This window comes from Montipora capricornis, chromosome 4 (genome assembly GCF_036669925.1).
Source record: "Montipora capricornis isolate CH-2021 chromosome 4, ASM3666992v2, whole genome shotgun sequence".
NCBI lineage: Eukaryota > Metazoa > Cnidaria > Anthozoa > Scleractinia > Acroporidae > Montipora > Montipora capricornis.
Window position 1 is genome coordinate 1,718,640 of NC_090886.1, and position 24,592 is coordinate 1,743,231.

Sequence of the window (24,592 nt, forward strand, 5' to 3'; positions counted from 1 at the left end):
GAAGAGTTGTACTACGAGAGAACTTAGTGTTACACGTGTCAACTCTTAGCCGTGAATAGAGCTTTGAAGAAAACGCGCCAATGCAGTGGATCGTACTAGCCAGCTAGCGACAACAAAGCCGTGAAGTTCGAAGCAAGAATACAATAAATCCTTAGTGTTTTCTGACCTTGGCAACTAGTCAGCACAAAAGCCACATTGAAAACAAAGCCGCCATGAAAGGGTTACAGATAATATCGTCACGATTCATTAACTCCATTTTACTATTTTAAAACAGATGTATTTTTCTCTTATTTCCCCTTTTCTTATATACGGTGCCACCATCTGGGGCAATACTTACGTAACTACTCTAAACCCGTTAATTGTATAGCAGAAAACGGCAATAAGAATCATTACCTTTTCCCAGTATAATGATCATACTTCTCCTTTGTTTAGAGATTTGAACATTCTGAAATTCCTTGATGTTATATATTATTTCGATTGAATTTGTATGTTTAAATTTCCTTCAGTAAGTTCTTTACCCCTCCATCCTCAAGGCACATGTATGAAACTAGGCTGGCCTCTAGAACTACATTTTGTATTCCTTCCGTATAAGTTGATAGAAAGAAAGTTAGAAAGAGTTTATTGAATATGTGAATTTATCCAAATTTCTTCAGTCTAAAAGTGAAATGCTCCCCAGTGTGCGGACATTACAAGAGCTTGGATTCAAGTTATATGCTAGTCCTGGCACAGCTGATTTTTATACAGAGCATGGAATTAAGGTGAGAACCTTATGAAAGGTATTATTTTTGATTTTTAAAGGAGATTGGTGTTTGCTTTGTCGAAGCGATTATTCGAGGTGACTTGCGTTAAAAATTTCTAAGGGGTTCGGAAAAGTTTTAAGTACATTGGAAATTGCTGGCGGTAGTGCCTGATTCTCAGATTTTTAAAAACATAATCAAGGAATTGGTGAGGCAGTAGAGCGGTTTTCAATTGAGTGTCGAAAGTAATTAGCGAATTGCTTTGGTTTTGCATTACGTCACACAGTGATTGGTTCAGAGTTCTCGCGTCACTCTTTCAACCAATCAGAAGTCAAACCAAAACCAATTGTGGCTTGCACGTGCACATTTTCCCGCGCTTTGTGTTGGCTCCGTGTAATTACTTCGAGTTTTGATTGGTTTACTGGATTGCCTCCGTCTTTTTTGATTGGTATAGGTAATCGCATGGGGCCGAGTAAAATTAAGGATTAATATCACGCGTGTTTTCAGAAGTTGCTGAAATTGCCCGAGTCGCGCAGCGACGAGGGCAATTTCAGCAACTTCTGAAAACACAAGTGATATTAATCCTTAATTTTACGAGGACCCATTGCGATTACTTGTTAATAACAAAGAGGGCAAAATTTTCTTAACACTGAGGCACCTCGAAAAACAGACAGCTAAGCGGAGTTAAAACACTCGTTCGCTCGGAAGCAAAACAACTAACAAACAGACAAGCAAGTCAACTTGTTCTTTGCGTGCAAAACGAGTATAGATGATTGTTATTTACATCCCCTCGAGAGGAAAATACGAGTTTCATTCGTGAACAACTGTAACAACGATTAAACCAAATGTTAAGCTTCAATTTATTTTATTCACCTGTGCTGTAGAGGTTTTTACCACTTGCAAATACGCATCCGTAAACATAGCAAACGGTTTGTCCAAAGAAATCCACCAAATTTGAGCTACTTGTTCCTCCCGTCAATGGCAAATTGTTCTGTGACCTTTATTGTTGAGCTGCAAGATGTCGTGGTAAACTGAAAGCCCTTGACGAAAGGAATCATTTTGTTTTTCAACCACACAATCCCGCTACGCCGGGCGCCATGTAAGTCGATCCAAGTTTTAAGCTTTTCATGAAAAAAATCTTTTGCCCTTCTTCTTGTCACTCGAAAATTCAAATTCCAGATCATCTTTTAAAGCTAGTTCTTAATCTTTATGCCTTTTCGGCGAATGCAGCGCGAATTAAAAGACAAACTTCGATGAAGACGAAGTTGTTTTGCTCAAAATGAAGAAACCAACTGAATGTGGAAGACGTACGTTCAGCCAATCAGGAGCGAGAATTTTTGGCGCTCGACCAATCGTGAGCGAGTAATTTTGCCCTCTTCTCAAGCAAAATTAAGAAAAAATACCCTCTTCATTGACCAATCAGCATTCAGTAATTTTGCCCTCTTTGTTATTAGCCAAAGTAATTACTTTGGTTTTGGTTTTACGACACTCGATTGAAATTCGCTCTAAACTGAACATTGTACCTTGATATTTGCAGATCAAGGCTGTGGATTGGCCGTTTGAGGAAGGTGGGAATGGTGCCAATGAGAGAAGTATTCTGGACTACCTTGCACAAAACAAGTTTGACATGGTGATCAATCTGCCACTCAGGACTTCAGGCTCGCGAAGGGCATCATCTTACATAACCCACGGTTACCGCACAAGGCGCATGGCCATAGACTTCTCCATCCCGCTCATCACAGATATCAAGTGTGCTAAGCTGTTTATTGAGGTAAATAAACCCTACTAAAATATTGTGGAAAACGTAGTTAACTCGTTGAGTTTTTAGGCATTTTCTGTTTTGGTCACTTGATTTACCTTATATGGTTGTAAGTCGAACCCGACAAAGGAATGTTATGACAAAAAAGGAGACCTGTAGAGTTAAAGGGATATTTGAAGGGGTCCATAGCAACGGTTTGGTAGTTAAGAGGTACCCCCCCCCTAAGGCGGTACCCCCCCCCCCCCCCTAAGGCCCAAGCAAACGGCTTCAACATCCGTTCGATTTTGTGAACAGTGATGTTGAAACCGTTGCCCCTCCCCCTCCCCACCTCTTCCCCCCCCCCCCCCCTTTCAACCGTGTGTCAAGTTTCTCGTCATTACACTCCTAATTGGGGACACTGTAAACTGAAATCAACAAAATCAAATCAAATGTTGGTTTTTGAGGAGAGGGGAAAACTGGAGTACCCCGGTGGATAAAAACCACCAGGTGGAGAGTAGAGAACCGACAATCTCAACTCACATATGACGCCGAATCTGGGAATCGAACCCGGATCACATTGGTGGGAGGCGCGTGCTCTCACCACTGCACAATCCCTGCACCCTTTTTCAGGATATATTCACTAGAATTGTCATGTTTTTTATTTTAATGTTCTTGGAGCATCGTTCGCACTAACCCCGGTTGAATATGACAACCGATATATATCACAAACCCCATGATGCTTTGAGCAACTCAAGCACGAGCAGAATGAGCTTATCTTTTGCAGGCCCTGAAAAGAATCGGCGGAGCACCCAAACTGAAGACTCATATCGACTGCATGTCATCAGGCCGTGTGGTTCGTTTGCCTGGACTCATTGATGTGCATGTGCACATGCGTGAACCTGGCGCTACTCATAAAGAAGATTTCTCATCCGGGACAGCTGCTGCTCTGGCTGGTGGCGTGACAATGGTTTTAACCATGCCAAATACAAATCCCGCCATAGTGAATGAAACATCCTTTAACTTGGCTAGAAAGGTAAGCCTTGTCGGGGATACGTTACCTCTCTGTCTCAGCTAAGGCGCTCATACGAGTTCCTAGCAGTCCACCTCTGTGCTTTTCCAAGTCTTGCTGTTCAGTGCTAAGGTTTGAACTTCATGCACGAAAGGCAGATTTTCTGGAATGAGTAGCTCTGGAGCCTAGTCGTGGTACAAAGCTGTACGACCTCCACGAATTAGTTAGTCCAAGCGCTGGCCGAGTAATACTGCAACACTAAATTCGGAGACTGCAAATCAATCAAATTATACCATACCAAATGAAATGTTGATTTTTGATGAAAAGTCGAACCCATGGTACCCCAATAATCTAACAGCGTCAGTGCGACTTTTCTTTCCTAGTTGGCTTCAGCTGGAGCTCGCTGTGATTATGGCTTGTATGCTGGCGCCAGTTCTGATAACTATTCTACAGTGAAGGACTTAGCGCATCAAGCAGCCGGACTTAAAATGTACCTCAATGAGACGTTTACGACACTCAGACTGGATGATATGTCAACGTGGATGAAGGTAACAACACTGCAGTTAGGGTTCATAGCAGTAACGAGGAAAATAAGCCACCCGTAATTTCTAAAGCCGCAAGCTACAGTAGCTAAAAAACATTCTAGAAACCGACTTATTCGAAATCTTCTTTCTTTTTTTGGGCAAAAGAACACGAACTCTTTAAATCTGGAATTAATTGCATAGGTATAGTTTCATCCCTGAATTGTACATTTGCCAAAAACTTGCGTTGTTGTTTCTTAAATCTCCTGGCGGCAGGAGAAGGCTATAATACATTTTAAAGAGATTTTCCTTCGACAAATATTAGCTACCAAGCTCGCTTTGCCACAGATTTTCCCTCGAATACATATAAACATAAAAAGCAATCAAATGGAACTCTTACATTTGTACAAAGCACAAATTTTTTCTTCCGGTTAGAAAATAAAATACTCAGAATTCATTTCGATGACTGCACACCCCAGCACTACTCCAGATTTTACGTGCTGTCGAATTTTTTCTTTTCGCTTGTTCATAAGCAACTGTCAATTTTGTTGGGTGTATCATCGGGGTTACAAGAAAACTGGCAACTGGCCGACATTGCTTATTCAGCCATATGAGGAGTTTTGTGTTCTGTTTTCAGCATCTTGAGCACTGGCCGAAACATTTGCCACTTGTATGTCACGCTGAAGGTCGCACTACTGCAGCTATCTTGTTACTAGCAGAGTTAGCCGACAGACCGGTGCATATCGCTCATGTGGCGCGTAAAGAAGAGGTAAGAGACCCACACATCTGACAATTTGTCACGTGATTAGACTTGGCACAGAGTCTCAATTTCGTGTGAGTAGGATTTCGAATTGAATTAATTTGACTTCACGTCTCGCCCTGACCGCAAACTGGATTTCACTTTGGTCGTCGTGAAATAGAAGTTCACCATGTTGAGAAAATATCCCACTGGATATTCCCCGCCTTCAAGCTTCAAGTGTTTCTTTGATCAGAAAAGAAGGTACTTTCCCTTTTTTCGTCTGTCATATCTCGAAAGTGTGTGCTTATCACACGGCCGGCGAGATTTAAAGCTGCCTTTTCATACAGAAGATTGTTAACTTCAAGTCAATTTGTTTTTAACGGTACGCCATTACTAACTTTAAAATCTAGGCAGAGCTGGGTCGAGGAAAAAATTACGTCAAACTCGCAATCGCCAAAGAGCGCATTGTGTTTGTACATGACACTACTGATTTTGCATGCAGCACTGGAGTACTGTACGCAAAGTTAACACCTTTGGATTGAATTTAAAGCCAGTCGGGTGCAATGCAAAGACATTTTTAAAATTGAGAAAAAAAGAAGGTAACTATTTGATCCTAGTGGCACTTAAAACGCTCCTCGTCTTCTTTGGCATCCTAGTTGTCACGTGGTTTCTGATTTCTTTTTATGTCTGCTTCAAATCATTTCACCATCCTTCATTTTCGACTGATAAGGTTTGAACATATTCACAGGTGCTCGTCATTCGCGCTGCAAAAGAAAAAGGTATTCAAGTGACTTGTGAAGTGTCTCCTCATCATTTGTTCTTAACCGAGGATGACTCGGACAAGATCGGCCCGAAAAGAGCTGGGGTCAAACCACCGCTTGTCACCGCCGAGGATCAGAAGGCGCTCTGGGATAACATTGACGTCATAGATTGCTTCGCCACCGATCATGGTGAGCTGAGAACAACATAGAATGCGATCCGTGGTACATACCTAGGATAAAAACAAAAAGTCTCGGCTATTCCCCTTATTCCAGGAATTATGTGCGATGCATGCTTTCGGAATTACTTGGGGAATCAGGGTGGTTTAGCCGTGGGCGCCTTCACATACATTCGGTCCGATCCCGTTGAGCCGGTTGATCCTGAAAAGCCCTTGTTGGGAGCGGTCAACTAAGCGCACATTTACATTTACATTACAACTATTGCTGCCTTTGGAGGTTAATTAAAAGTTTCAGTTGTTTAGGTTGAATGTTACTGTATTCGTTTAATGCATATCTCTTCTTTTTGTAGCACCGCATACCCTTGAGGAGAAAGACTCGGAAAAACCTCCGCCTGGTTTTCCAGGATTAGAAACGATGCTTCCGCTTTTGTTGACAGCAGTGCATCAAGGAAGATTGACTATTGATGTAAGAGATTCTTAACTTAACATCCCCAACTTTAAAAAAAACGCAATCAAACATCTTTAGTATGTCATCATGCATAGGAATGGCCCTTTTTGCGGAGCTGCAAAGTTTCCTCTCCTTTTCCCACGCCCTGATGATGTAAAATTCTATGGGAGCCTTGATGTTTCCTATAAAAGAATGAGCCCATTGCCAAATGCAACACTTGGGTAATCCTTGGTGAAACATGTCTCGAAGTAGCATTACGTGACAGCTTACTTGAACGAAAAATTGCAATGAGTAACAAACAGTACCCCCATTACTGTGAGCATAAGTATCCTGTTTAAAGCCGTTATTCGTTCCTTTCAATTTGTGCCAATGGACCATTTTACAGTTGTGTGCTTTGATACCTGGTATATGAATAAAAGTGAGGCTGGATTTGACCTTGTTTTGATATTAAACCAAGGTCAACTCTATCCTCACTTTCATTTAATGGCCAGGCAACTAAGCACGTGACTGCAAAAGTCTATATTTACTATTTAGGGACTATATAGCCGGTCAGTCTTTTTACCGTCAGCTATCTACTGTTGAAATGGTTGCATACTCTCGCTCCATTAAAAGTATTACAAACTTCTTTGCCACGTTGTGTATCTCAGGACATCATCCAACGCTTGTGCACAAATCCACGCAAAATCTTCAGTCTTCCGGAGCAAAAGGATACTTACGTAGAAGTTGAAATTGGAGAAGAGTGGACTGTACCTGCCGCTATGACGTACTCCAAAGCCCAGTGGACCCCATTTGCTGGCATGAAGGTTAATGGATGTGTCAGGAGAGTCGTGATGAGAGGAGAAACTGTTGTCATTGATGGCAAGGTATGCCGACCCATAACTACAATTCTGATTTTCTTTTCGACAGGCGTTTATAGAGGAGCAAGGATAGCACAGTCGGTTAGTGCGCGGCCTTGGTGCAAGAGGTCCTGAGTTCGATTCCCAGATCTCGCATCCTTGTTTCGACTGCTTTCCTTTCCGTGTAGCTAGTAGCTTTAAATACCCGTAAAACGGAGCACTGATGGAGAGGGGGGAGTAAAATGAGCGCACCGTCGACCTCAGGTTTGTCAGTAATTAAAAGTTACTGTTACGGGTTATCGACGTGAAATAAAGTCTACTTTACTTTATAGTTCTCGCGATTTCAGTTCTTGGTTTTCACATGACGTCACGGCCGCCATATTGGAGTCCTGATCCAATCCTCCTGAAAGTGAACTTGGGCCCCGTTCAGACTTGGTCCCCGTTACTCGGGCACGGGCACCAAGTGTGAACGGACCTTATTCGTGTTGGCCGGGGGAGCTTTCTGGCCACACAAGGACAACGTGATCGTACCTCCACTGTTCGAAACAAACTAATTCATCGGATATTTCGCCCATATCGTCCAACGCGATCATGGAGTTATCGCGAAACACTCAACGGTTGCACAAATTTTATATTAATTTCAGAAGCAGGGTTTTGCTGGACGCTGCCGCAGTGTTTGTTTAAAATACCTTGGCCTTTATACTTCTAGGTTTCTAAATTACAAGTCTTGTATCCGTTTAAGGTGCTTGCAGTGCCTGGTTCTGGTCAAGACGTTCGAGTTATTGGCTCCGTCCCGGCGCCGCCCTCACAAGTGTATCAGCCGCAGCCTCTTGTGCCGCCAGGGAGTCCGAGGAAGGTAGATAGCCGCTGGGGTTTTCCTCCATCCGTCCTTCGGTTTGTCGACACACATTATGGATCGGAGCCTCTGGCTCTTTCAACTGGAGGTAAATTCATGCTCATGTACGTTTGGCTCATTTACGGTGAAAGACCTCACAGCTGAAGTAAAACACTGAAAGAAATCAAACCATTGTCAACGTTGAGCATACTACGAGAGATAGAAAGATAGATAGCTTTATTTCAATAACTCCTGGCAGCCCTCGGGCCGGCTGAAATATGAACTACACAACCGTGGTCCATAATCCAAACTAAACGTTTTAGCATCTTTACACGGGGGACGTGTCGTAATTTTGCACTTGCTTTCAAATTGAATAGCTATGCGTGGTAATGCGTCGTACTACATTTAATTTGGTCAAAATTCGAACCGTTTCATCAGCCAATCAGAAGAGGTCAATTCAAATCCAAAAGTTGCACCCAGCCTCGTTTTCACGCGACTTCCCGCCCCTGAGCGCCGGTTGCACGTGCTTGTTTTGGTTTGTGATAGGCTCGTTTCATTGTTTCTGCCTGTTGTGATTCGCCAGTGAAATAGGTCGCAAGTTTAATAGCCCAATTTCGATTAAAATTCAGTCCTAAACAAAAGGTATCATCTCGATGCTCTGGGGGAATAAGTTCATATATTCCGCAGAACTACTAAATGATACCTTTTGTTTAGGACTGAATTTTAATACATCGAAATTGGGCTATTGCCGTAAAATTGGATATTGAAATTAAAAGTAGCGTATGTGATGAATCAATGCTTGGTTCATTATTTCCTTCGGTTGTTTGTCCAGTAATTCTTTGGTAGCTTTCATCAATCATTATGGTTTTTTTTATTTTGATTTTTTTCAGAGGGGACTCCAGAGTCTGTACCTCAATCTCTTCATACCCCACCTCTACCTCCCCAAGCAACGTCGCCAGGTGGCCCACATACACATATACCGATGACATTTCCCCGTGTGCCACACCACGTGTTTTTAGGTCAACACATATTGAGTGCCAGCAAATTCAACAGAGATCAGGTAGGTCGTTGACTTTCCCGGTCGATACTTAAGTCGTTTCGTAGGTGGGTCCTTGCGTAACGTAAAGGCTTAATAAGGAGCAAAGGAGTCTAAGGAAAAATGTATCCACTAAGACTAGGGTAAAACTTACAGAAAATTACTCTTATCGCTTAATTATTTGATTTAGTAAAATCTCCATTGACCGTGGTAACAAGCTGAACCAAATTCAATAATTGCTTTCTATTTTGGCGAATTGTTCCTCTCGCTGTTTGCGCTTTAGTAAGCGGTCTTGCAACGAAACAGAAACCACCTGTAATTACGTAGGCTCTAATACTCATTGAGACCGAGTTTCTTTGTTCTTTGTATCCACACAGCTTCATTACCTGTTCAACGCAGCCCATTACATGCGGCTCATCGTTCAAAGAGAGGGAGGTCTGGATTTTTTAAAGGTAATTAAATTGAACTACAGAGTGAAAGAACTGTGGGTCTTTATCACCGGTTAGTTTTACGCTGCTTGTGCACATGGGAATGCAAACCATTGGATATAAAACGTTCTTTGCTTTTCAACCATCCACATTTCACTTTTGATGCGCTGGGCAAGGTGGAAAAAGTAAAAAAGAAAAAGACAACATGTTCATTCGTCTCACTACTAAGCTAGTGAGTAATATTTGTCAATTCACCATTTTGCGTCAAACACTGTTTTTAATTCCACTTTTAATTAAAGAGTGAATATATCGCTGGGCAGTTTGACGAAAGACAAAAGAAAAATCCATTTTCCTCACTATCTCGGTTGTTGGCAATAATGATGGCTACCTGTTTGGCTAACTGTACTGTGCATTGAAAGAAACACTCAAAAGCATTGAAGCCATACGTTTTAACACAAACATTTTCGGGGTGCAACTCCTTTGTCATTTTGACCTTTGACGTTTCGCTAGAAAAAAGTAAAATTTCTCGTTTGGCGGACAAAAACTGTGTTATTTTTTTCCAGGGCAAAGTAATGGCTTCTCTATTCTATGAAGTCAGCACAAGAACGTCTTCCTCGTTTGCTGCAGCGATGCAGCGACTTGGGGGCTCAGTTATCTTCATGAAGGAGAATGAATCCTCTGCAAAGAAGGGAGAAAGCTTGGCAGGTATTTTAAAATATACGGTGGTAGCTTCCTCAAATTCATTCGTATTTTTTGGTGTGGCGCTGTGTAGCTCGATTACATACCGCTGTTGGGGTAAATAAGCTTCTGTTACTGTACGGGCTCGGAAACAAAACGTTAACTGAGAAAATTTAAAACAGACGGAACTGAAGAACTGTTACTTCTCTAACGAAACTAGTTAAACATATATACCTTGATAGCGATTGATCGCCGAAGTAATGGTAGTCGTGAAACGGAGTGTTGTGATTGACGTTTCGAGAACCGGAGGGGAAATGACTAACACGTGTTTTAACTGTAATTTTAATAGCTGCGCGCTGTAGTTCCTTAAGTCCCGTACTGTCGTTTTATTTTACAGATTCTGTCCAGGTTATGTCTTCGTATTGTGATGTGGTCGTTATTCGTCATCCACAGCCCGGCGCGGTTCAGGTAAGTGGCTCTCCTTGTCCACTCATTACTTTATCTTCTATCTTGCCGGGGTCAAAGACGAAGCTAAATTAAAAAAAAAAAAGAAATGACTGCCAGTTTATAGGCCAACGGATGATCTGTGACGTCACGACTTCCATGTTTTGATGTTTTGTACCTTTTGTATTCCAGTTTATTCTCTTCGATTCTTAAAAAAAACGCGCCAAACATGAGCAGTGATCAATTCATACCTCATTTGCTTGCAGGAAGTTGCAGAGCACTGCCGCAAACCAGTCATAAACGCGGGCGACGGAGTCGGAGAACATCCTACTCAGGCTCTTTTGGACGTATTTACCATCCGCGAAGAGATTGGAACTGTAAATCGTCTGACGGTAAGATTTGTCTGTGATCTGACAATCGACGCTTCGTGGCATGTCTTTTTCTCTCCTTCTCGAGAATGTCATAATTATTTTTGTTCATTTGAAGGTTACTATGGTCGGGGATTTGAAGAATGGCCGCACTGTTCACTCGCTTGCTAAACTTCTCTGCCTCTATGACGTCACGCTTCGTTACGTGTCACCAGCTGCACTGCGCATGCCTGACTCTGTAAAGGAGTATGTTGGACTGAAAGGAATTCATCAGGTGAGCTACTGAATGAATGTTGAAGCGTTGTCACAATAACCCAATCAAAGAGTGGGAAGATGTATAACATTTTGTCACTTTAAGCGTTGGCTGACTGGAACGATTTTTTTACGGAACTCAGCACTTTTAGGAGTAGGTAACAAGCAGCATCACTGCACTGTAAAATATATGTTTTGCATGTTTTTTTTAACCATGCTGCTTTTATTTCTCTTACATTTTACACCTGTTTTTGTATGGTAATGTTTATACCGTATGTATCTTTCGATATCTTAGTTCTGTTCATTGTTGATCACTGGTCGATACTAGTTGTTAATAAATTTAAGTCTAGTGGATAGTTTCATTTTTTATCACCGTAACCATTGTTTTTAAATATCAGGAAGAATTTCGAAACCTGACGGACGCCCTTCCCGACACAGATGTCCTTTACGTCACCAGAATCCAGCGCGAAAGGTTTGAAAGCCAAGAAGAATACGAGAAGGTGAGCTGTGTATTTGTGTGCCTAGCATACGGTAAAGTCCCTTCAATTGTAGCTGTTTTTGCTTAGGTAGCCTCATACACACTGAGATTTTACTCACAACCTGCCACTCTTGCTAATTAGTACAGACCATAACAGCTGCAACTCCAGGCCCTACTCTTTGCGAACAGTGAGTGGGGTCTTTAACGTCCCTAGGGGTTATAAACATTGAAGACTTGTAAAACGGGGCCTTAGATTTATCGTCCTTATCTGAGAAGACTTCAAGTCTGACCATTTGTCGGTGTCATTACAAAGACGTCTTGCACTTGCTACGATTTTCATGGCTCCGTTGTACGCTTTGGACAGGCTAAGCTCAACTGACGGATCGAGATTGATTGATTGATTGATTGATTGATTAGGTGTTTGGAAGTTACGTAATTACGCCGGAGATTCTCACAGAAGCTAAAGAGAAGATGGTGGTAATGCATCCTTTGCCACGAGTGAATGAAATCAGGTAAGTGCACTCAATAACGTGGCCACATCACAGAAAAACACTTTCATTTGACTGGTAATACCCGCGGTCTTAACCATGCTTGGAACTGTCCAGGTAATAGTAGAATGACATCACAGGAAAGTACTGCTGAATCGCTTTCATTTGATTGTTCAGACTTGAAGCTATTTACGATCACTTTGTGGAGCATACGAAACAACACCAAAGAAAGTATAGCTTGATCATAATGGTAACAACTAACGATTTCACTCCCACTCCCAACGATTAGATCCCACCGTTTCCTGCGAAATTGGATTGGATTTTGGTTTGATTGCGTAATTCCTGCTGCAGATACCATATAGCTATTTTAAATCCCTGATTCCATTTGTTATCAGACGCAGTTATTTAGTGAGAGTCAATTTCTTCTTTAATGTGCTTGTGTTTGTCCGTTATAACAGCTGAAATGTATGGTTTTTTCCGTTTTGTTTTACCAGTGTGGAAGTGGACTCGGATCCTCGTGCAGCATATTTTCGTCAAGCTGAGTATGGCATGTACGTTAGAATGGCTCTGCTAGCTCTTGTTTTGGTCAAAAGCTCGTAAATTATCATTCAAGTAAACTCACTGGTACTTTGGATATAACGACGTCAACTATACTGCCAATTAATTTAAAAGGCCTACCTACCTGTAACTTTCTCTTTGTTTCACTGACTAATGGCCTTTTGGTTTCTTAATCAGAAGGAATTATATCGCGGGGTTGGATCTTGAAGTCCCTCTCACTTTGCTTCACGTAGTGAATGTACAATAAACGTAACGTGGGCATATCATGTTTTGAAGCGAACGTAAGAAATAAAGATTTGATATTTACCAGGTTCCGTTCAGGTATTATATAGATTATATTTTCACCGTACGTATCTTGAGGCGCCGTGATCGTCAGCAAATTGTCATTTGTACGAAAGCTAGTCAGAGTCGTTTATCGCAAGACAAACTGGCCAATTAGATAACACTAATTCTAAGCAAGCACACCATAGCCCGTGGCCCGTGATAAAAGCGGGAAAAAAGCTTAAGGGCGGCGAGCACGTGGTTTTCATGCACTTTGCCTCTGATTGGCGGTCATAAAAAAGAACGTGAAATTCGCGCCCAGTCTCTCTTTGCATGCAGTCATCATGCGTTGTTGAGTTGTTTAAATGCTGGCGAAATCTCGTGTAACTTGTATCATCTGGTACAGTAACTGTGTATTTGAATAAAACATGACTAAGGTAACAATGTTCTTGAACATATTTTTTATTCCTAATATTGCGGCTACTCTCTACTCTTTCATACGAGCATAGGCGTTTGGCTCGACCACCCGACACCAGACAGCAAAATCTTAAATGCGCTCGCATAAAATAAATATCAAAGAAGCAACAATTTTGGGGCTTATTCATGTTTTTAGCGTTTGCTTTCGAAAGAAAAGGTTTTTCCGCCACAATTCTCACCGCAGTCAACGGAAACTCTCGATTCAAAAAACAGCCTTTTACTTAAACTACGTATTACTGCTCCGTTACGATTGTTGGTCCATTTTCTGAATGTGAAAACGCAACTATACTTAACAAAAACGAACTAAAAAGAAAGAAGGGCAAATGATGATAGATATTAGATGATAGATGATATGATGATAGAGGTCACGGGTTCAAACCCCGTCGAAGTCCCGAAAATTTTCAGGCTTCTCTACGCAATTGTAAAAATTGCGTTCATAACTGTGAAGATCATAGCTTCACTTGATTTCACATCCGCAGTTCATATATGATTCATTTCATATACCATTTCATCTTTGATTCATTCCATTTCGACACTCAATTGAAAACCGCTCTATGCCGCGTGAAAAAGCACAAGGAAAGTAATGTCTGGCCTATTAAAGCACTCGTTCCATGTTCCCTGCGTCTGATCATTTGCTTATGCTTGCTTCGCTGGTGAAAACGGGGCTTTCATGTGAGACCTTTGATATGACATCACATTCGCATTTATTGCCATTCCTCAACTGCGTGTTTCGATGGAAAACATTGCCGAAAGAAGAGAAGCACTCTTTTATCCCTTTGTCATTGTTCATTCTCTGTAGCCTGAAACTGGTGTTTGCACACAAAAAAAACTATTGGGCGGTAAATCAAAATAGGGGTTATAACGTCATAATTTCTTATTTAAGTATTCTTGTCCCTTTTCTTTTCCCTACTTTGGTCACGTGACGCACCAAATATTTCGGTAGACATTCAGTGGAGCACATTTGTCAAAGAACGTGACGAATTACCACTGTCGTGGTTGGGTTCAAAATTGTTCGGAAAAAAACGCCCTCTTAACCCTAATTGTGCTTAAGGACGGTGCCTACTAATAGCCCATTTCCGAGTTGCTGCTTGCCTCAGTTTCAAAGCGAGTCCTGGTGCACAACCATTCAAATGGAAAATGAGTTGCGTATTCCGAGTTATGCAAATCAAACTCATTTCCCTTACAATAGTTGAGCACCAAGACTCACTTCGAAACCGAGACAAACAGCAACTCGGAAGTGGTTTATTCAAAGGTATTTTTGCGCGGTTTTATGAATATGCGGGAAAAGCAGATCTCAACAAGTGTTATTAAAATCCAAAAAGAAAATTGGGGGTAACCACGCATTTTTCAAAGATAATTAATCAACAATATTGGCAAAAAGCTTTAAAACACAAAGCAATGTATGGCGTTCCTTTCCAAATTAAAGCTTAATTATCTCTGAAAAATGCATGGTTACCCCCAATTTTCTTTTTGGATACCTAGAGCCCTTGCTAAGTTCTGCTTTCTCCGCATAAATTTAAACCGCGCAAAAATATCCCTGCATTAGTAAGCACTACCGACAGAAAATCCGAGTACCTGGAGATGCGCAGAACGTATGCGCAATAACAATAGTAAACACCGCTATCAGGAGATGTTGATGGATTTTTTCCGGAAGAGTTATCTCAGTTGGACTTCTTGCTCGTTAATTCACGACTCAGTTCAGAATCATGGCCATTTTGTTTTCAGTTGTAATTCATGTCCATCATTGTGACCCGCAGTGACATGATAGTAAATGATTTTTACATTCGCGAGTAAATAAATTAAGTCATTTTGTTTAGGTCTCCACGGTTGGAAACATTCCACAGTGACCAATGTATTTTAACAGTCTCGGCCCACGTTAAAGATTGGGAATGCGGACAGCCGAGGCTAAAAACGAAATCCAAAAAAAAAAACGATAAAAACTAAATCCAAAAATGAGGAGAATGGTCGCATACTGAGTATTAATTTAAACTGATAATATTACTACGAGCCTATTTGGTTGAGAAATTATAACGTTTGTTTGCTTGCCAAGCTATCGGCAACCGCGCAGGACTTGAATAATCATACGCGATTTTCCATGTGTTGGCAGGGTATTCTCTAGTTTCATGGCTTTTTTTGTTAAATGTTGGAATTGCAGAGAAATGCCTTGTACCTTTTCTTGAATCAACTTGGCTCACCGTGGAAACGGAGGAATGCCGAAAAGCCATTCGGTCGTTTGGCAAGTTTGTAGCAGGAGAACGTTTTCTTATGTTGTCCATATGACTGATATCACAAAAATATGGGTTTTTGTCCACCCCCTCATATGTGACCCCAACAATATTCAAGTGCATTTGCGATTGATTCGCAAAAGGTGGTGCCTTACGTCTGTCAGTATCATAAGAGATCCTTTTGAAGGGAACATCTAGCGAAAGAAAGCGTTGAGTTTTTTGATTTAGTAAACTCTCTTCTTTCCTCAGACCACGAGAGGGAGAGGAATGGATCTGTGGCTGGGCACTATCCAACACTTGGTTCGTAAGTCCGCTTTTCTCAACCGCGGTAGGACCATCAATGCTCCAGTCATTTAAGGAATATCTCGAAGATACAAATACGTCGCTCATTTCTCTCCTTGTAATGGGCCGATAGGTTCGATTCAAAGTATTTCCCCTTTGTGTGGCTGAATAAGTTTTAAGAACTGGTCTGTGGACAGGTTGTTCCGTCTTTTCTCCCAAACTGCTCGATCTCCTTATTTGTGTTGTTCGTCGGCTGCGTTGTGCATCATTTGCAAACAAGGAAGCCGAGGACAAAGTTCCAAACCATTTCGGCGCAGCTGAGTCTGAAAAATTCTCGCCGGAGGTATCCTCCACGGTCTCTTTGTTTAATACACGACTTTCTCGCCAAATCGAAGGGCTATCCTCGCGAGATGGAATATGTATGATCAATGTTTCGTCTTTAAAAGATACGCGCTTTGGCAGTTTTTGCCGAGTGGATAAACGCCGGTTTGTTGATCCCAAAACCGTACCTGTGTTGCATTCCATATCCACTGGGATGCTACTTCTACTTTCAAGGAAGTTCGGAAAATCAGATTCGAAACTTTAAATCCTTTTATGCCGGACAAACTCGTGAACAAAGTGTTAATCAAATGGCGCTTCAATATTTGTCTTGTGTAATGGTAACATTATGATAATTAGTCTGTCGCCTGTCGTCAACCCGTTGAAAACGTTTAGTGACCCATGATAACGGCCAGTTGGAAAACAGATTGGATTCTGGACTGGACTAGACTGTTTTAGTATTACCTTTGGTTTCTTTTGGTTATATTTTAAAGTTAAATCTACTTCCAATCCCGGGGGGGGGGGGGGGGAGTACTTTAGGAATTTCTGGGTGGGGATGTGCCGCTGGGACCCTGGCACCCTTAGCCTATACCGGAGCTACAATTGTAGTTCAGCTGAATTTTGCTACCCTATACAAGGGTAAACTCCCACCGATTTCCGTCTAAAGACCGATACTTGACAGCTAATAATATCCAGAAGTGTTTCATGATGGCCATTTATCGACACTGTTGAGGCTGAGTTGCGTAAACTTAAACTTTGCCGACTCGATTTTTTTATATTTTTGAGCGGAAATTTCTTGTTTCCTTAGTCTTGATAAAATCTTCAAGCGACTGGTCAGTTTCGTGAAAAATGATACCCTATTCTAGAGCCAAACGCTATGATTTATATACTATATCCTAGAGTAAACTGCTTGAAAACCATACCCTTAACAGCGGCACATACCTATATAGTCCATATTTGGCAGTACCTCCCCCCCGGGCTTCCATTTGGGTGAGCCACTAACGCAATAGGATAAAACGGTGTCAATTGTGGTGTCTGAAAGCCGTCAATCAACGGACTTGATTGGAAGCTCTTTTTGCCATTTACTTTACTTAATTATTGCATTAACTCTTTCCGTCTGCAGTTTTTTCGCGGTCATCGCTATAAAGGACAGCGCATTAAAGTTCGGTGCTGGACAAGCTAAATTATTTTCCCAAGGCGATGTTTGGATTACAAATACGTTACCACCTCGAATTGTTACCTTTTTAATTAAACGATATATAATGAGAGGTATTCAACGTATCTTCCCCTAACAGTGCCTTAATAAGAGTAAAGAGATTGCTCGAATTGCCCAGGTTTGGAATATTTCAAGCGTATCAGACTTTAATGCTGGTTATTTCCTGACCTGTCAGTTGATATGATTCTACGTTATCAACCTTGATGAATTTTTCTTATGTTCTGGTCTTTGTAATGAGGAGCTATAGGCATAACACAAGTCCGAAAGACAAATTTTTTGCAAACAAGATTATCAACCTACGCCTCCCTTACAATGTATCACTGTAACGTCCTATAAACGCGTGTCAAACTAGCCGTACGTTGTGCCTGGGAAACTAGGGCGATTTGAAAACACAAGATAGGTTTAAATTACTCAGATAAGCTTTAAACTTGTTTAATAAATTATAACAGCTTTAATTTACAGCGTACAATTAACTTTAACTTGTTTTCTTGCAATAAAGTAATTTTACACAGCACAATATGATAGCTTACTAAACAGATGCTCAGCAAAAAGGACTGAACCGAGACAAAACGCACAGAGAGCACCCTGGAGAAAATTGCAACAAAGACACTCTTGCACAAAAAAAAAAACGGGAAAAAAAATCGGGAAAGGTCAAGGCACGACAAAGAGAGCAAGAAAATGGATGGGCAAAAGAACAGAAAGAAGAGGTAGGGCTTATCCCAGGTTACTGCAGAATGCAGAGCGTGAAGTCCCTGGGAGGGTCAGCGTAGAAAAAAGCAAAAAAAAAAAAACACAGGGACAGGGTCTCACGTAATCCTGACTTGCAAACCTCCCAGAACTTGGTCTACTTTCCACGAAAAAGAATGGCGTCCAAAACTGGAACAAACCCGAGAGAGCTTAACTAATAGCCAAACCCGCGTTCAGGCTACAGAAACTACAGACGGAAAGAGTTCTACAATTATTTTGTTAAGTAAGTGGCAAAAGAGCTGCCAATCAAATCCATTGATTGACGGCTTTCAGAAAATACAATGGACATCGTTTTATCCTATGCCTCATCCAAAGTAACCGCAAAATATAACCAAAGGTAATACTAAATCACTCTATTCTAGTCCAGTCCAGAGTCCATTTTGTGTTTTCCAACTGGCCAATGAAAGCGTTTCATCAAAATGTTTGTAATGGTTAAAAAAATGTTTGTTGAGCAACAGGTTTTAGTTCAAAATCAGATTTTTTTTTTTTATATCACCCTCAGTTATTGATTTCGACGTCGATATAAAAAATAAACAATTCTGAAGGGAAAGGACCTCAAAACACTGGCGTCAAAAGACCGCTTTGTTTCACTCGAAAACTCGTTCCCAGGTCCTACCCACCCCCTTGCGAAAAATCCCCGGGGGCCCGTTCTAACAACTTTCAAAAAGAAACAAAAGAGAGAAAACAAAACAACTCCAAATAAAGTCTAATCCCAAGTTGACCAAAAACACAATGCTTTCCGGTACCTGAAAAAAGACCCAACAGTTGTGATTGGGGGATTGGTAGCCTGCCTGATTCTTAGGCGCTGTTTACAAGGAGGGAGGGAACCCTACTGCTAGGGTTTACCCTAGCAAGAGGGTTACCCTAGCACTCACTCATTTCTTCTTTTTTTCATCGACGTGTTTACAAGGCAGCTAGGGTTCCCATGGGGCTAGGGTAACCCTAGCTACCTTGTAAATGCTCTGCTAGGGACAACTCGCCTACCCGGAGCGTTTTTTTAACGGTTTCCATTGTGTTTGCGATACTGGCGGTTACCAAGCACACAAAGTTGTCCCGGGTGTTAGGGTAACCCTACCTGGGAAATTTTGTTTGCAAACCCGGGCTATCTTTGACCCTCCTTCTAGGGTAACCCTTCTGCTAAGGGTTACCCTATCTGCTTGTAAACAGGGCCTTAGACGGTCCATGTCGCTCGCGAGGGATCCCCTCTAAAACCGGTAGCTCCCGTTGGCTACGTCATGCATGAACCTCACTTTGAATATTGGTACAAATATTTTTGGGTTCTGCGATGGCTGCAGTGCCACTTGTCGAAGAAGGCTATTTATTTTATTCCCTTCTTTTCGTAATATCCGTGTTACTTTTTGGAGCTTTACTTACCTTAGTACAAAGTATTTTGTTTTTCTTAAGACTTCGGGCTAAACCCCGGAAGACGGCTCGCGATGGAGTTGTGCTCTTACATCAAATGCCTCCAAACAATCGAGTCTTGAATGTCTCTCCTCCATCTCTCAAGCTGGAAACGTACTTGCGAATGTGCAGGATTCCGTACGAAAGCGATTATGGCTTCAGAATGTCTAGTAAAGGGAAAGTCCCATGGATAGAATTTAATGAAAAATCTATTGCGGATTCTAATTTCATTGTCCGTTTTCTCAACGAAGAGTTCAGTGTTGACCCTGATGATCATTTGTCTGCTGTGGAGAAAGCGATCTCGCACACCATGCTGGTGACCCTCGAAGAAAATACATACTGGTATGCTGTTTTAGTTGCATTTAGAATGGGCCCTCGTTCCCAGGGCTCTCTCCGCTAAGAGTTGGTTGTGCTTTTCCTCTTTTGAGGGACAATTCCTAAATTTTTGTCTTTTGCATGTTTTATATTATCGCAGCCAAGTTAGATGACTCAAACAGGAGGTCTCTCACAAGCTCCTTTTAATCTTTCATCCAGCATTTGAACAGTTGGGCATTTGTCTGAGAGCTCTGTTCCAAGCCATCTATTAGGGATTGTTTTGCATACCAAGGGCAATGATTTGCAAAGTACTTATCTTTAACCCATTCCTTCCTGAGAATGAGATCAACAGATTTGACCCTGTCTAACGCCAGACGATTTTACTTGTCACTGAGGGCCGCTTTAGATGTGAATGGGTTAAAAAAATGCTTTCACATTATGTGGGTCCAAATTTACAATGTTAGGCAGCGTATACTCCCTAACATTCTCCCACATCCAGGGAGGAAGGAGTTTGGAGAGTCCAATGGACCATTTTCCAAAAATTAATCAGGATGATTTATAAAAGTGTTGCAATAAATTAATATTATATTAATGTTATATGATTGCCAGCATCATTATTGCCCTCCATAATTTTATCTCTTCTTTCAAAGTATAAAGATCCAATGTTTTCATTCTACAGGACATTGATCTACCACAGCTTTGTAGCAGACATTGCAGATACAAGAGTAATGTCACCATTGCTGAGTGCAGTGCCTTTTCCTCTTAAATATGCCCTGTCTTGGTGGGCATCAAGATACATGCAAAGTTGTCTATGGGCACATGGAATAGGGCGTCACGCCAGTGAAGACATCTATAAAATTGCAGAGAGAGACTTGAAAGCTGTGTCTCAGTTACTGGGAAAGAAAAAATTTGTTATGGGTAGGAAGCCTTGTCTATTAGATGCAGCCTTATTTGCATTAGTTTCGGTCCTTATTTGGAATGTACCAGGGAGTCCTCAGGCTAAGCTGATTCGCTCTGAGTTGAAGAATTTGGAAGAACATTGTTACAACATTAAAGAGGAATACTTCCCGGACTGGGATCAGCTGATGCTTAAGCATAAATAATGGTTATTTACATGTGTGCTTAAGTTCCATGAAAAGTGAGAGGACAACTTTAGTCTTTACTAAAAATGCAAAATAATTATTAAGGATTGGACTAATTTTGTTGTCAGTTCTGGAGTACATATTCCAACCCAGTGGATGCTTGTGGTATCCACAAGTACATGTACAACTTACTTGTGGTATATTCCTTGCTTTGTCAAAGGTCTTTGATGTAGTTAATCATTGTGTTCTACCTTCTAAACTTTACTTAGCATAAAAAATTATGACATTCAGACTGTCACATAGATGGTTTGAAAGTTACTTCCATAATCGCACACATTAAGTTAAAATAGTTCAGAGTATAAAAATAGTACATGTGGAATACTACAAGGTTGAACTTTAGGCCCACGTTATGTAAATGATCTGCCAAACTGTACTGGCAAACTTCAGTTCAGACCTTTGCTGATATTACTGTAATTTATTTTTCACTAGTGACAGTATTCAACACTTATGTAGAGTCTGTTGTTAGCTATGAACTTAAACTTCTCTATTGTTCCTTCACCCATTTACCCCTGGGAATGAGATTTAATAGATATTACACCATGTGATTTTATTCATCAGTGGGTGGTGGTGCGGCAGACAATGGGAATTTTGCAAAGAAGTGAAGCAAAGTGAATTTTATAGTCTTACCCTGGGGGCTTTTCAGGACTAATTTACAGCATCCAGCATACATAATAATAATAATAATATTATTATTATTATTATTATTATTATTATTTATTTATTTTTTTTAATAAAATAATCTTTATTTGCTAAGTAAAACTAAAAATAGATTACATCAAAAAAAATAAAAGGAAGTTCTTGAAAACTGAATTATGTACAATTAAAAAAAACTGTCTTATTAATAACTAATAATAACAGTTTCATTCTAGAATTTTCCAAGAAATATTAAAAAGTAAGAATTGGAAGCAAAAAGTATCTAAAACTATCTTTAAAAAAAAGAGAGCGAAAGGCCAATGGCAAATCCAAAACCCTATTATACAATAGCTACTATAATATTACTACTATAATAATAATAATTTTATTATTATTATTATTATTATTATTCTTATTAATATACAAGATTTTCTTGCAGTCTCAATTCTGTCTATAGATGACAAGTACCCACCAATTTTAGAAAGTCTGCATTTCAATTTATTGCATCAAAGATTTGGGAATCTGTTTACTTAAAAGAATTCAAAGCTATGTCTTAGAATACTTTAGGAAAGACTACAAAATTAAATCCTCTCTCCTCAAAAGTCAAACTTGATTTCTGCTGATACACTACCAAAGATGACCCATAGATCTATTTTGATTCTTACTATTAGAAATTAGCTTGTTCCTATCCCCGAGTAGGTTTAATTTACTTGTAGTAACCTAAATGTTGTACTGCCATTTATTTTACTGTGGCAATGGCCAAGAGAAAAGCCTTTGCTAGTTTGGTTACCACACATATGAATTAAGTCCTTTTAAATTTATTCTTGTTTACTTACGTGTCCTTGTTTGCAGTATATTGTGTTTGTATACAATATTTTATGGTGTATTAAAATCATGAACGAAAGAAATCAATTTTACACTTCATGGTTCCACAACAATACTCCTTCACAAAAATGGGCAAGTTATAGAATGGCTTATTTTGTTGTCTGTGCCCACTAAGTGTCTGCTGCAAGTGTAGTGCATGTTTGAATGCATTTCTGTATGAGGAGAAAAGAGCATCTGTTCCTCTTACTTCTCACAATCTGTTGACTGACTACGACTACTGACTACATGCACAACACTGCTTGTTTTTATAAGTAGGAGATGGCTCAGGCAAGCCTTCTTTTTTAGCCTCATCGTAAATAACCTCTTTCCAAATACAACAGACTTTGCGACCTTGATATGAATGTCTGGCTTTTAAGACAATGTAACCACGACTCTTCCCTGTTAATTTATCAACTGGTAACATTGATTGGAAAAGCAGGTCAATAGGAACCCAATATGGTGGATACTTAAACCTTGCAGTATCAAACATCAGCGCTGAGTTTGTTTCTTGGTCGAATGCTGCAATAGGACTAAAATGCCCATCTCCAGTCTGACCAAGAGTTGGTCTTGAAAACGACACCGCCAAGAATTCTTCGGGGTTCTCTTCATCATAATCTTCGTCGCCGATTTCCTCGGCTTTGTTTTTTTTCTCTTTTCCACCCGTACAAACTCGCTTCAAAGTATAAACAAACTCTTGAAATCCTTTTTCCGATTCACATGGTCTAACAAGACTTGCAATGGCTCCATTACACTCTGCTAGACAAACAAATTCTTCAAGAGTCACACCAGATACTTTAACCTCCTCCAAATTAAGGCAACATTCTAAAAGATCCTCTGAGTACCATCGCCAAATGGTTTTCCAAATGCGTTGTGGATCGATGCGCAGTGAGTTCAAAATGATTGATAAAGTGCTAAGACCACAATAAGCTGGTTCGGCTTGAGTATTGAAACACGAAGACAGAGATAAGTAGGGCACAGCATTGCCTTCTTGCAAGGAACGACAAAGGCGCTTTTTGGACTCGGACGATCGATAATCAATAAGATTTGCAGGTAATGAACGACCATAGAACGTTTTTGCCTCCGCCATCTTGCTTAGTAACCATTCCTCTTTCTCCCCAATCTTGCCACACAGTAGCATAATCATATTGAAAAGTCCATTAAATCATCAGCTATCTCTGAAGCTCTGAGCGCAGTTTACCGGATAATCTCGCTTTTTGCCACCCAAGAATTTATCAGTTTTTGATGGCTAATAACTGGCTCGTTATCAAAGCCGAAAGGCTTAAAATTGAACATTTGACTAAGGGCGCGTTCGATTGACCCTATTCCGGAATAAGAATACTTGGAGTGATGATTTAAAACGGTTTGTCTGGCGTTTTGAGGCAACAAGGATAATAAATGAAAGATATGTTTAAAATAGCATTTTAGCAGGTGTTTTTGACAATTTTGTTGTAAATCTCGTGAAGAACGAAGGATTTCTAACTTCTATTCCATGTATTCCTATTCCGGAATATGATCAATCGAACGCAGCCTAAGCTTAACACGTTGTTTTGAATAGCATGATGCAGACCACTCAACCCCAAAAGACCAAAAACCTGGAGATTTATCGACGGCGTCAAAAAGAATCAAAACAAGTTTATCAAAATAAAGTTGTCGTTTAAGTTTATCAGTGTAAAATATTATGCGACCCTAGCAACAGAAAAATAACGTTATTTGAAAGATTCGTCCGTTGAATATTCATCGTTTTCCGCCATTTTGACAAAGTGGACGAAACGTATCTTGCTACAAACTGGCAACGATAACCTTATTTGGCATTGTCTTCTAAATATGGTTGTGAGGTCCGTGTCTTGTCAACAAGTCGATCCAATATGATATGACAAATAAATTTGACAAATACGCCTTAGAACCGTAGATCCCTACAGAATTGGCGCCAGAAAATCAATTTTACAAGGAAGAAGTGAATCTCTTTACCTTGAGATTTTGTGCCTTATCGTGAGACCGTGAGATTGCCCTAAAAACCGTGAGACTTGAGAGGTGCACATGATACCTTCTATCCGCAAACTCGTATGTTAATGAGACAAAATGCAAACAATGACACCAGCAAAGGCGACCTTCAGATTATGCACTTATCAATTATATATGGGGGATTTTTATGGTATTTGAAGGCATGGTTCGCCCGTGGGG

General features: G+C 40.6%; 4 protein-coding genes across 5 annotated transcripts in view; 2 read left to right on the top strand and 2 right to left on the bottom strand.

Annotated features, from left to right (window-relative positions):
• The window catches only part of LOC138045113 (multifunctional protein CAD-like), a 54,674-nt gene extending 41,442 nt beyond the window's left edge, over window positions 1-13,232 (top strand). For both annotated transcript variants that reach the window (XM_068891507.1, XM_068891508.1), the window contains 18 exons: window positions 654-758; window positions 2,275-2,508; window positions 3,260-3,508; window positions 3,868-4,032; window positions 4,643-4,774; window positions 5,493-5,694; window positions 6,032-6,147; window positions 6,777-6,992; window positions 7,708-7,909; window positions 8,691-8,860; window positions 9,214-9,288; window positions 9,828-9,969; window positions 10,340-10,410; window positions 10,653-10,778; window positions 10,873-11,028; window positions 11,405-11,506; window positions 11,902-11,996; window positions 12,467-13,232. In XM_068891507.1, coding sequence (XP_068747608.1) covers window positions 654-758; window positions 2,275-2,508; window positions 3,260-3,508; window positions 3,868-4,032; window positions 4,643-4,774; window positions 5,493-5,694; window positions 6,032-6,147; window positions 6,777-6,992; window positions 7,708-7,909; window positions 8,691-8,860; window positions 9,214-9,288; window positions 9,828-9,969; window positions 10,340-10,410; window positions 10,653-10,778; window positions 10,873-11,028; window positions 11,405-11,506; window positions 11,902-11,996; window positions 12,467-12,572 — 2,664 coding nt within the window. In that variant the 3' untranslated portion in view covers window positions 12,573-13,232. The remainder of the gene's footprint in view (window positions 1-653; window positions 759-2,274; window positions 2,509-3,259; window positions 3,509-3,867; window positions 4,033-4,642; window positions 4,775-5,492; window positions 5,695-6,031; window positions 6,148-6,776; window positions 6,993-7,707; window positions 7,910-8,690; window positions 8,861-9,213; window positions 9,289-9,827; window positions 9,970-10,339; window positions 10,411-10,652; window positions 10,779-10,872; window positions 11,029-11,404; window positions 11,507-11,901; window positions 11,997-12,466) is intronic.
• Window positions 13,233-14,981: 1,749 nt separating this feature from the next.
• LOC138045112 (uncharacterized) lies at window positions 14,982-16,441 on the bottom strand. The gene has a single exon (XM_068891506.1). The coding sequence runs from the start codon at window positions 16,298-16,300 to the stop codon at window positions 15,278-15,280; it is 1,023 nt and encodes a 340-aa protein (XP_068747607.1). The 5' UTR covers window positions 16,301-16,441; the 3' UTR covers window positions 14,982-15,277.
• Window positions 16,442-19,303: 2,862 nt separating this feature from the next.
• LOC138045114 (failed axon connections homolog) lies at window positions 19,304-22,455 on the top strand. Its single transcript, XM_068891509.1, has 2 exons — window positions 19,304-19,799; window positions 20,452-22,455. Exons 1-2 carry the CDS (start codon window positions 19,342-19,344, stop codon window positions 20,873-20,875), a joined length of 882 nt encoding a protein of 293 aa, XP_068747610.1. The 5' UTR covers window positions 19,304-19,341; the 3' UTR covers window positions 20,876-22,455.
• LOC138045116 (uncharacterized) lies at window positions 22,023-23,522 on the bottom strand. The gene has a single exon (XM_068891510.1). It carries the CDS (start codon window positions 23,496-23,498, stop codon window positions 22,647-22,649), a length of 852 nt encoding a protein of 283 aa, XP_068747611.1. The 5' UTR covers window positions 23,499-23,522; the 3' UTR covers window positions 22,023-22,646.
• Between the last annotated feature and the right edge of the window lie 1,070 nt (window positions 23,523-24,592).

What these genes read in the sequence shown, in the direction of transcription:
- LOC138045112 (XM_068891506.1), bottom strand. Translation starts at nt 16,300, where the DNA reads ATGGAATGCAACACAGGTACGGTTTTGGGATCAACAAACCGGCGTTTA.
- LOC138045114 (XM_068891509.1), top strand. Translation starts at nt 19,342, where the DNA reads ATGGCTGCAGTGCCACTTGTCGAAGAAGGCTATTTATTTTATTCCCTT. An exon ending in CTCGAAGAAAATACATACTG is followed by an intron (nt 19,800 to 20,451) that starts GTATGCTGTTTT and finishes TTCATTCTACAG; the next exon opens with GACATTGATCTACCACAGCT.
- LOC138045116 (XM_068891510.1), bottom strand. Translation starts at nt 23,498, where the DNA reads ATGGCGGAGGCAAAAACGTTCTATGGTCGTTCATTACCTGCAAATCTT.